A 13,418-nucleotide genomic window follows, 5' to 3' on the forward strand; every position below is an offset into this window, starting at 1 on the left:
ACATAAAGAGGGTGACCCAGTCCGGGCCTAAAAAAAACAACAACAAACAATTGGAAATGGGCCTTAACATGTATACTAAGGCCTCTATTATGTAATGTAATGTAAATAAAGCCTTGAAACCATTCAATATTTTGAGAGAAAATTTCAACATTATTATATAACTAAATAGCCATAAGTCCAGAGTGACACTAAGAATCAGACTGCACCAGGCATGCCAGCTCCTGGTCTGGACTGGTCACCTCGCATGAGTATAATCTGTTGTTTACAACAAGCCGAGGATAAAGTATAGTACAGTTTCTATAAATAGTAACAATTGTGTAACTTTGCTGTCATTAAATGAGATTATCTCTTTACTTCCTGAATTTGTATAATGGTCATAACCTGACTTGACTTGGGAATAATCCATTATTAGTTAAAGGGTTTTCAGTATTGTCATCAGACTACATGGTGTTGCATGCTCACACACTGGTTCTTTTTACTCAACTGGCTATCATTACAGCTTATGCCCAAAAGGTTTAAACTTTGTCCTACTAGCATGTCTAGTTTGAAACCCTAAGTCATTGGACACCCTTGATTTTACTATTGTACCATCTTTATGTATATAATATTATGTAGCGACAAGTAATTTAAGATGGTGACTCATTAGCACTGAAAGTTGAGAAAATGTGCGTAAGTAAGCGACTGTGTATATTATATAGATAAGTTGGTAGAGCTATGAAACAGCATTCCGAGTGACCGTGGTTTGAGTCTGTCAGATTGCACAAATTTTTCTCTTTCTGTGTATACTGTTATTGCTAACAATTGTCCTTTTTTTTATCTCATATCCTCCTATTTGTATATTATATCCCATTTAACTTCTATGTTTGTTTTGAGTTCAGACCGGACAGACTATATAATCATAGTAACAAGTATTTTAAAGGATAGGATTTTGACTTGGTACTATCCTACCAAGCATTTACAGGATGGCACTTTGACTTGGTACTATCCTACTTGAAAATATAGTGACCAATATTTTAACTGACAAGCATTTTAAAGGATGAGATTTTGACTTGGTACTATCCTACTTGAAAATATAGTGACCAATATTTTAACTGACAAGCATTTTAAAGGATGAGATTTTGACTTGGTACTATCCTACTTGAAGATATAGTGACCAATATTTTAACTGACAAGCATTTTGGTTTATACAGAATTTATTGTGGTTTCTCTAAGTCTTTCTCTGCCTTCAGAATTTATTTTAGTTTGTTAGTGTGGGAAGCTATAAGCTTATAGACACACCGTCCAATCCGTTCCTGGAACCAACCAGTACTGAGCAATGAGTATTAAAATTCTTGCTCAAGGAAACAATTTCATGCCTCTGAAGAGGTTTGAACCCATGCGGCTAGCGATCGTTAGATCACAAGTCCAACAAGTTCACCACTCGGCCATGTCGCCACATCATCACGAGCATTTAAAGGATGCGATTTTTACTTTATACTATCGGTATCCTACTTGAGGACATTGTGACCAATATTTTAACTGACAAGCATTTAAAGGATGGGATTTTACTTTAAGATATTGTGACCAATATTTTTTAACCTTTGTATAAAGGGCTTGACATGATGTTGGGACTAGCACATTGTTTATTAAATAAATTTTTAAAAAATGTCCCTCATGATGACTCTGTAACTAAACAATTACACTTCTTCCAGGAAAATATTTAAACAATGTTGTACTTACTTAGAGCTTTCCCTCATTTTATCACAATAAAATTTATCCCACACATACGTTACATTAATTTTATCTTCATTTTTTTGCACTTAATTTTTCAATTAATAATTATCAATTTAACCACTACAAACTTGACCCTTTTATAGTATTGTAACCTTCGGTTTTTCCATAATCCACTTCAAACTTGGTCGCCTTTAATACAGTATTATTACATTTTGTATATATTTTTGAAGTCACAGAGTTTTTAACCTAATTCTGTATCAATACAAAATGTCATTCAGCCATAGCTCTTTGTACACAGTATCCTTTTTTTGAACCGAATAAGCCTGTCACAAAATTTCCAGAAAATACACTATATTAAATTTAGAAACTTGAAACAACATTTTGCAGTAACTGTTAACACCACATTTAACCTAATTTTGTTTTCAACTGAACACTCCTTTTAACCAATTTGCCATTAAAAGATAACATCATTTCCGATTTTTTTTTGCATTAAAAACTACTGCACTTTTACACTCTTGACATTCTGTACTGGTACAATACAGACTAAAAGTATTGAATAATTATTCTCTCTATCTAACTGTAGGTAAATGTTTTGTCTATATTGCTATCCTCCATCAGTCTGTACAGGTTACAGGTATTCCTGCTTTGTGACACATGTTTCTATATTAAACACTTGTACCGTATTTCTTCTAAAATGTGTAAATAACAGAAGATTTTTTTTTTGGGGGGTTATATGTTGCATTAACACAATAGAGGTCATATGGCAACTTTCCAGCTTTATTGGTGGAGGGAGACCTTAGATGCTCCTCAGTGCATTATTTCAGTTCACAAGCAAGCAAAATTTAATTATAGCAAAGTACATGATTGCATATATTTTATATTGGGGGTAGGGGTGGTTACATTGTACTAACACAGCAGAGATCATATGGTGACTTTCCAACTTTATTGGTTGAAGGAAACCTTAGATGGGCCTCGTTTACAAGCAGGCACATAAGTAGAACCATTGACGTTCCCAATGCTGGCTGGATAGCTTCCTAACATGTAAGAATCCAAAAGTCCTGAGAAATTTGAACGATCTTGACCACGCCAACATGGACGCCCCTAAGATTTTAAGATCTGAGTGTTTTCAAATGGTTTCCTTCAAGTATAGTTTGTTTGTTTTTCATCCCAAAGTACAGTCACAAATATGGCCTATAACCCCTCCTGAACAAACATGTAATCTGTGTTCTATGTTAAATTATTAAATACTGCAAATTATGATAAATAATGACATTAAAACTATTAAACAGCTTTTGTGCTTTATTTACTGTGAACAGGCACAAATAGAGATACTCAGTATTCCTGAACTCAGAAAATGTAGTTTTTTTAAATCAAATCCTCAGGTACAATTTTCATATTATATTATTACCTATAATAAATTTTTCACACATTTTTTGTTTGTTTAATTGGGTTTTACGTCCTACATCAGCACAGTATAGGTCATGTGGCGACATTCCTGCTTTACTGGTGGAGGAAGACCTCAGGTGCCCTTCCTTGCATTATTTCAGGCACGAACGGGCACCTGCGTAGTTTTTTACACATAATTGGTGAAATAGTAATTATACATCTGTGTACACTTGGGAAAAAAATATGCTTAATAGGGTAAGTACAGTATATAGATCAATGAATGCAAGAGAGCTGAAAAAGTGTTGATTGTCTGGTAATTATACAATCAGGAGATGGTCTGAATAAACTAGTTACCTTTAATTAACATAGAAAACTAATTATCACTTCTCCTATAACAGAATTAATCTATTGCCAATGCTGGTTAAACTGTGCCCAGCAGTATCCAGTGGAATTGTTACGGGTAAGGGTTCCAACCTTTTGAGATGACAGGGAAAGAATGATTTGTAACAATAGTAAAATTAGTAATTTTTATAGAAATTGGGGATTTTTTTAACCAGTTTTAAGGATTGAAATTGGTATTTTTGTTTAGGGTCACTATCTGTTTATAAGATTTATTTAAAGAAGGGGATAAACACTGTACTCAAATAGTCCTGTATTCCCTGTCTGTAAATGTTTCACTTGAAGTAGGGGTCAAATATTGGTGTTTTCCCAACAAGGTCCAAATACTGGTGATTTTCTAGTGAGGGCCAAATACACTGCAGCCTCGATATATCGCTCTCCGTTATAACGCTAATCTCAGTATAGTGCTCATAGACCTTGGCTCCAAAAAAAAAAAAAAAAAACCCCCCCGAAAAAAAAAATAAAAAAAAATAAATAAAAAAATAAAGTAGTTCTAGATTTATAGCGCGCTATAACGCATGTTCAATTTGACAGTCAAGGTGTGAAAAACATGCCCAGGTAAGTGTTTATCTTTACCTGTCCATCAGTCATGCATCAAATTGTTTCCAAAATCTCAAATTCATATCATAACTGTGACATGGGCAACCAGTGGTGAGTATAAATAAACTAAAATTCACACACATATCTTTGACATGTAAACTTCGCTGAATTAAATAACCCACACAAGCCCAAAATCAATTTAGAATCCTGCACTGTAAATAGAGCAGCCATGACAGGAAGTAATTGGCGTTTGATTAACTAGGGGACACAACTAAAGCTGGACTGTAAATTACACTGTAATTTACAGTCCAGCTTTAGTTGTGTCCCCCATTAATCAAACACCATTACAGTAATGGCTTACTGTTTACACTACATTTATGATTGATGTTTTTCTTTCGAAAGTTTTTTGTTTCTTTTAAATATAATTTGTATTATTTGTGAATATAATATATGTTTACATCATTGAATTGTTTAAGAAAAAGATAATGTTGATATTCATTGAACAGTAAGTAAAAATCGTCAGCATTATATATGCGGTGGGTGGGGTAATGCGTTAATTTCGCAATGAGCGTTCTAATGAGAGCCTCGGTAGAACGCGGTGTTGAGACATTGGACCCCACCATGAGCGTTATAATGAGGCTATAGTGTATTGCTGTTTTCCCAATAAAGATCCAATATTGGTGTTTTCCCAGTAAAGGCCAAATATTGCTATTTTCCCATTTAGGATCAAATATTGGGTGTTTTCCCAAAAGGTCCAAATATTGGTGTTTTCCCATAAAGATCCAAATATTGCTGTTTTCCCAACAGCTTTCATAATATGAGATATTAAATTCAACTTTGTTAATATCTGACCAACAGATTTAACAGAATATTACGTTACATAATTATACACCTTTTACAGTATCAAATCCAACATTTTAAAGTATCATGCCCAACATTGTATAATCTTAATCCAACTTTGAACAATTTGACAAGCCAACATTGTATCATACTGAATCCAACATGGTATAATTTAACAATCCAACATTTTACAATTTAACAATCCAACATTTTACAATTTAACAATCCAACAGAATACCATACTGAATCCAGCTTTGTACAATAATCCAACATTGTAGAAAGTAAAATATATAAAATGCAACACTGTACCAATGTTGTACTAAAGTTCTTAGTCTTAACATTGTAAAATATCAACTGGTCAAATATCTTCTCAACAAACTCACACATAAATATGCATCAAACACTGTAAATTAATGGATTATCATTTTATTAATGAGGTGAACACTCAACGTATATACACATCTTGAAACATATCTCATTAATTTCCAATTACACATTGCGTCATTTTCAAATTACGTTATAAATATGTTGCGGTAAGGGATTTTTTTTTCCTGAGACATATTGTAAAATATCTTGTACAGATGTGAATACAATTACATATTGAGTAAGTTATAATTTAAATATGTAAATTTTGTGGTTGGCTTATTTTATAGCCGATATTCGGTCATATTTCTCAATTGAAAATAATATATTATTTTCCCAACCCAAAGGAAAAATTCCCAATTGAAAGTTACAACATAAAAATATTGAAAAACAAATTCTAAAATCTTTGAAAATAAGGGCTTCTTCACTGTTATGGTGCTTAAATGTTTGAAGATGCCATCCTAGAAAGTGATTCTTTGCATTCATTTAATCACTGCAAAGTCATGCATTTTTCCAATTTTTAACAAAACATTGCTGAGATTCCCAATTCCATTGGTATGGATCATATTCCCAAAATCCTGGAAAAAACCCTATATTCTCGTACCACACTTGATCAATAAAACTAATTACTGAGTACAATTCACTTTATTTCTAGATGGTATATAAAATACAAACTAATGAATATCATTAAACTTTCTGAAAGCTATGCCTTATTATTCGAGGTATTATTTTATTGGAAAAGTTCAAACCCTCGATGGATTTAAACAAAGATTACATTTTACTTGATATCATTTTGAAAGCAAACTTAAATTATTAATTTTACATTGACAAAGGTATACAAAATGTTTCACATTTCAGTGATTTCTGAAGGTCCTATTTTCATGTTAAAAAACAGTTAAGTCCTTGGCAGACTCTCTATTGTTGGCGAATTTTGTCAAACAATGATAAAACTAGAAATGTGTCCATACGCCAACACTGACCCCATATCCCACTGTTTTGTCAGTCTACGTGCAGTGGGACAGTTTGAAGGATGATGCACCTCCCTAAAAGTGGTTCGAGCATAAAAAATGCCTGAATCTGTTGGATTGTAAAGTGATATGCCTTTGCCACAAGGAAAACTGTGAGGCCAGCTTGCATATCCATGCCACATTCCATTTGACCAGGCCCTGTACTGTTGGTAGCTCAATTTTTTTTGTATCTTGTAAATGAAATCACTAAAAATTCAAATGGACTGTTCCAAATCCTATATCAGGGCAAGTCCATAATAGAAATTCAGTAGGTTTAGGGTTACAATTATCACTGACAAATAATAAGACTTACCACCATCCGTTGTCACGGTTGCGGTTGCCGTGCTACCAGCCTCATTCTGTTTGTTTAACATTTTCTCCAGCATAAACTGTCCATACTGTTGTAGCAACTGCTGCTGTATGGCCCAAGGGATGGAATTTTGGCTGTCCGATGAAGATGTTGACTCTGCCGGTTTACCTGGTAACGACATTCCTTTACTATCCAGAAATGCCGCAGCTTCGAGAAGATCTACAAAATAGTAAAAGTTATCCGAAATAAAATATAAATTAACAATAAAATATAAATTAACATGTTTGTACATATATCATTTTTACACAAAAACACCATTTTGAACATATCTCGGCGGTCAGTCCATCTCAACTCTAGTTTGGCAAACTTTAGAGCCGAAAATCAGTCCCAATCCCTCTTATTAAACATAGTTTTGTCTTTATCCCTATATTGTATACATAATTCTTAACAATCAAGATTTTTTCCCCATGATTTTGGGAACATGACCCACACCCATGGAATTAGGAATTTCAGCAATGTTTTGTTATAAATTGGGAAAATAAATGCATGACTTGAATTTGCAGTGATTAAAAAGTATATTTTTTTCCCAATTCCCAATTAAAATTTACAAAATAAAAATATTGATAACAAAGTTCTAAAATCTTTGAAAATAAGGGCTAAGTCTTCACTGTTATAGTTAAATGTTTAAAGATGTCATCCTATACAGTGATCCTTTGCATTCATTTAATCACTGCAAAATTTCAGTCATGCATTTGATATTCCCAATTCCCTGTTTCAAAAATCCTGGAAAAAAAACTGACTTGTAAATATTACTCTTAAATATTTTAAAGCGACCAAAACTCTTACCAAATACAAGTACAATTCTAGTATTTATGCTTACTTTTATCAAAAAGAGAATCCGGTGGTTTAGGATTGGTCGACGATGGGTGGGCGTGTGCAGGAGGTGGAGCTGCACTGATCTGCAGCGAATCAGACGCTAACGATGCCATCGACATGTGTGCTTGTGGAGCCGACAGAGGCGCCCCCTGGGACCATACAGGACTAGACACTCCTGCCAGAGCTAATTGGGTCGCAAGATCTGTTTCCTCTTTCAAAGTTGTAGCTGTTTCCATGTTCTAGCATTAACATGCACTAAGAGTTCATACGATAAAATCAACCGGCATTTCTTGGCTCAAAGTCGGAACATTTTGTCACAGTACAGTTCAAAGAAAATTCAACATTGTAAGGCATTTTCAAGAAAATTGCAAAAAAGTTTTTTTCAACAGTATATATAATGAGGTAATTCTGATGTAAAAATTCTAACGTCAAGTTCTTTCAACAGTTACAGATCTTTGTCGGATTTTATTAATCGTAATATTTGAATTTTTTTCTCTCGTTCTACCCTTGTGTTGTTTTTTTTCTAACTCCACAACACAATTTTTTTTTTTTCAAAAGGAGAAATTTTTTAATGTGTAACAGAAATTTAGCACCAAAATAAAAAGGAATAAAACAACTATTATCACAGAGTTATTTTTAGTATCACATTAGAGTGTATTGCTGTATCTAAGGGAAGTAACTCCTTTAAGTTCTTACTCTCTTGTCTGGCAGGAGTTATCTTTATTGGTAATTTCGTGTATACCTGAAACAGAAAGTAGAAAAAAACAAATATCACCGTGTTAACTGATATTAAGCATGTTATTGTAGACGTAAAACACACTAAAAAGTTGTATGTAACATCTCTGAAAAGTATAAATAGACAAAAACATGTAAAAAGAAAACAGTATAGAAATAGCACAAAGAAAAATGTTTGTGAATATGTAACACAAAATTTACTGAAAGAAAACCGCCAAAAAACCAGCTATTTAGAAAAATATTACTATAATCATTATATATTAAACAAGAGCTGTCAGAGGACAGCGACTCTTGACAATCGAAAAGGTGGTCACAAGGGTGTTTCATTAGGTATAATAATGCTTACCTATGAATACATAAAATTGTCCAAAAGGTACAAAGGCTTGTTATTTAACTTATTAAGATGTTGATCGAGTAAATCACTGCCTGATTATTATGAATACATAAAATTGTCACAAACCCTTCAGTAGTTATGGAAATATCAGCTTACATGCAAAAACTTAACCAAGCATTTCTAAGTCGAAAAAGGGGCTTAATTATGCAAAAATTAAATCAGAGTTATGTGACTTGTGCCAATCATGTTACATAATCACAGAGAACAAGTGTGTGAAGTTTCAATCCATTCCCTTCAGTAGTTATAGAGATACCATGTTACTTGTAAAAACTTTACAACAGGGACGCCAAAGCCAACAAATGGGTGACTGCCTTAGCTTGATTATTTCTGCGAATAGTCGAACTAAAAATTTATCTAACATTAAAGTGGCATCATACCCATCTAAGTGTAAGTGGTGGGGGTACAGGTAAAAGTCAAAATACGTAACATTTTACCATAATTGTTTACAATTTTATATTCTACTTCACATGTACATTGTATCAGCAATATCCCATGTTACTTACAGAAAATTCTATAAATATCTTTGAAATATATCAGTAATGTTAAAATGATGAAAGAGTGGGGCAGTCTTTTTGAAATGTTGGCAATTTTATTTCATCATAAACATTTTTTCATTATCAAATATTGGCCACCATTGTAATAGTCAGTCTTTTGAAAAAAAAAAAAAAAAAGCAAAACAATTTAGCTCAACATGAAAAGGAAACAAGAGCCACCTTCAAGCAGGGGCAAAACTCAACTTTTTTTACTTTTTCTAAAGCAAACAAGTAACGGTTTAAACAAATGTTAAAGAACAACAGCCGGGTGATGCTCCATAATAGGTTTTGGACACAGGACAGTACACCTCTAAGTTTCAGAGTTATGTCCCTGGAAAAAGTTGAAAGTGCAATAATTACTATTAGGCAAGGCAATCTATCAACCTACAAAGTTTCTTGTTGATATCTCTTATAATTCAAAAATGGAACAAAACAGAGTTATTGTTCTTTTATACTGCACTTCTACTTAATGAGATCTATGTACATACAAAGTTTCATGTTGATATCTCTTATAGTTTTACAGCTATGTCCTGGACAAGATTTTTCTAAAAGGGGAGACAATTCAAATATGAGGCTTAACAGAGTTATGGTTCTTTTGCACTGCACTTCTACTCAATGAGATCTATCTACCTACAATGTTTCATGTTGATATCTCTTATAATCTAAGAATTATGTCCCGGACAAAGTTCAAAGTGTTAAAATGAACAAAGGGCAATAACTCCAAAATTAGGCAAGATAGAGTTATGGTTCTTAACACTGCACTTCTACTTAAAGAGATCTATCTTCCTACAAAGTTTCACAGTGACATCTCTTATCGTTTTAGAGTTATGTCCCAGTCAAAGTTCAAAGTGTAAAAATGAACAGTGGGCAATAACTCCAAAATTAGGCAAGACAGAGTTATGGTTCTTTTGCACTGCACTTCTACTCAATGAGATCTATCTATCTACAAAGTTTCATGTTGATATCTCTTACAGTTTTAGAGTTATGTCCCGGACAAAGTTCAAAGTGTAAAAATGAACTAAGGGCAATAACTCCAAAATTAGGCAAGACAGAGTTATGGTTCTTCTACACAATGAAAACTATTCACCTACAAAGTTTCATGTTGATAACTGATGTTGTTTCAAAGTTATGTCCCGGACAAGAATAGCGGACAGACGTTCTAACAGGACAGTAATACAGAATGAATGACATCAAAGAGAAAGAACAGTTCTAGCCACATTATTACTGTCCCGTGAGAGCGGACAGACATCCGACCAAATAGGGCTAAAGGGCCATTTCAGACAGACAAAGCGGCGACTATATGCTCACCCTTCGGGAAGCATAAATTTTCCACTATCAAATTTTGTATTTGGTATCTTATAGAAAGCCAAAGAGTGTTGGATTACTTTTTTCAGGGTTGTAGTAGGGGTCCAGGGGCAGGGTAGGGTGGAGTGGCCAAACACCGATATTGCCCCTGTGATCCATCACCTTACTTTGCGAAACTGAAGTAACCGAATTTCAAATAGAACAGCTAATTTGTTCTCTATTCAGGAATAAGAATTACAAAATAAATACATGTGTTAGTCATTATTCTTAATTTAAATTTTCACTTTCAAAGTTTTATATTTTTTGGCTTGTAAAAACCTAATAGTGCTGGTAGATATTGCCAACCAAACGGCTTCATAGTTTCTGCTCCTAAATTCCTTGACTGAGATTAATGATGACCAACAAACATTGAAACTAAAGCCAGGGCCAAAACACCATTTTTGGGGAAGGGGCCTCAGCCTCTTTCTTGAGGAAAATATGCGTGATTTTGGCATACTTTGGGAAAAGGGGTTTCAAATTTAACACAAAATTTTAATATGTTCTCCAAAATAGAAAAGCAAAAAGCACCAGTGGGAAATACTAATAAGGCAGTAAAAGACCTTAAGTCAACACCATCATTTAATTTTGTTCTAAATTCTACAGAAATTTCAAAAGACTGGGGAATTTTGAGGGTCAAACTGGGGAAAAAAAGAGACTAGTTTGGTTGGGGAAGCAGCCTATATTCGACCTCTACAAAGAAGGGTTGTTTGGCCCCGAAAGCATATTGTCTACAATTGTCAATGTTATAAAACAGAACTTACATCAATAAAACAGACAGACATCAGAACACTCAACTCAATCAATTTAATGTTTTATTAATTCTTTTTGTTTTTTAATCTTTATTTAACTTACAATGTGTATTCCCATGCAGAAAAATATAAGTTCCTGTATATAATTAATATAATAATATAAACCCCAATTTACATGTATACTATATGTAGGTCTATTATTAATATAATAACAAATACAATACTGTAAATACATACACAGGGTTTTCATTTTTATATCAGGCTTGGCCATGGGTCAATGGGAAAAGCTGAAAATACAACTAATTTTAACAGCATTTCAAATGATGTTATGTATCGCCAATCTGTTAATAATGAAAACCCTGTAAACATAAGCTCAAAATAATAAATTGGGATAGGGTTAACTTGACCTAAATTGTCTTTGGGCCAGGTTAACCTGTGTGTTAACATTATCAATAAAGTACTTAGTTATTTGACAATGTAAGCATATTGTTTCACACTGTATGATTTGCACACCACTGTGGGTAGTTCAACATGATCACCCCTTGTTACTTTACTTGCTTGCAAAATCAAAACCTTATCATCTTGAAATATTTAAACTCTTGATGAAATTTTTGCCTTAATTAGTAAATTACAATTAGTGACAGTCAAGTTATTTGACAATGTAAGCATATTGTTTCACACTGTATGATTTGCACACCACTGTGGGTAGTTCAACATGATCACCCCTTGTTACTTTACCTGCTTGCAAAATCAAAACCTGATCATCTTAAAATATTTAAACTCTTGATGAAATTTTTGCCTAAATTAGTTATTAATTACAATTACTAACTGACTGTCAGTGTCTGATATGACTAGGTGTACTACCTGTGGCAATCATTACAAAAACTTCAACACACACAACTTTTAAAAACTTTTTAAACATTTAAACAATTTTTAGACATGTCTACATCTACTTTCTGTTCCGGAAAGCAATTTATTTTGTCCTCATTTGGAAATACACTACCATTAACTAAATAGGTTATTCACTAATTGATTTAATTTTCATATACATTTATAATTATCTTGGGCATTTTGTTCGTCATAAATGTTTGACCTAAATTTCTAAAGTGTTTTCTGAAATCAATGTATTAAAACATCAATTATATACATGCTGATTGAATAGAACTTCAGTTTTCATCACAAAATTCAATTAAAATGCCTTTTCAAATACGCCCAAAAGCTGTTAAACTTCAATACAATGAGTAACTGAGCGCGACACTGCACACAACCCGCTAATGTATTGAATAGCCAGACTATATTGACAATTGTGCAACTGGTGAAGGTCATATACACATTTTATCCCAGATTCACTATGCTAAACCCCCGCCCAATTAAAACACATGTGTTGAACAATTATTAAACTTCTGTCCCTATTCCTACCTGTCGTTTAAATCCAGAAGGTTCACTGCTCACAATTGTAACGATAGCAGATCCCTAAACCCCAGAAATATACACGAAAATGGGGTAAATATCATGTATAGTCTATATATGTCCTGCATATACAAACTCCATCATGTACATTCCGCAGAAGAAAACTTGACCTCGACTGTCTGGGACTATCTGCGCATATGCTATGACCCGGATATGCATGTCTATGCGTCTTTAAAAGGAAAACCAACTCACCTGTGCGACGAAGAATGTTTCTATTGTCTGTGAATGTTAAATTTAAATTGATTTAAGCCATAAAAGAACAATAATTGTCCATGTAATAAAGTTTTCAGGCTTAACAAAATTTCCCCGGAAGTTAAAGCAAATAACTCCTACAAGAAGAGTATCTATTACGGACGGAGTTTATCCCCTTTGACCGTGCGCAAAATATCCCGTCGCACGGCTATGTCGATGCAAATCGTGTCCCTTTTTGTAATGATTTTTGTTGCGGTCTAATGTTTTCATTAGGTGTTTTATCAATTGTAGATTCAAGAATTTTCTCAATTGTAGATTCAAGATCTAGACCCCCTTACTTATACACGATCGATCTGCAGAAAAATTGCCTAAGATTTGTACATACTGCGATTGCTGTCTTATCTTTTTTCATATGACATAGTCATTGTCTGCAAACAACAGTACCTGGGCCGGAGTACTTAAAATGACAAAGTCCCAGGCAGAACGAAATATATTTAAATATTTTTAAAAATACAGGTAGATCTGATTAGCTCGTGCGCCCTGTGCATAGTGACACGTTTTACTTTA

At 33.5% G+C, this 13,418-nt stretch overlaps 1 protein-coding gene across 1 annotated transcript; it reads right to left on the minus strand.

Moving 5' to 3' along the window:
* Nucleotides 1-6,561: 6,561 nt before the first annotated feature.
* On the minus strand, nucleotides 6,562-12,801 carry LOC132712698 (uncharacterized; the record flags this gene model as incomplete). Its single annotated transcript, XM_060695114.1, is given in 3 exon segments — nucleotides 6,562-6,777; nucleotides 7,439-8,176; nucleotides 12,609-12,801. Coding segments are annotated over 2 exon segments (448 nt in total), but the record flags the coding sequence as incomplete, so codon positions are not given.
* Nucleotides 12,802-13,418: the final 617 nt, after the last annotated feature.

This window comes from Ruditapes philippinarum, unplaced genomic scaffold (assembly GCF_026571515.1).
Source record: "Ruditapes philippinarum isolate M1 unplaced genomic scaffold, ASM2657151v2 ctg2479_1_1_1_1, whole genome shotgun sequence".
NCBI lineage: Eukaryota > Metazoa > Mollusca > Bivalvia > Venerida > Veneridae > Ruditapes > Ruditapes philippinarum.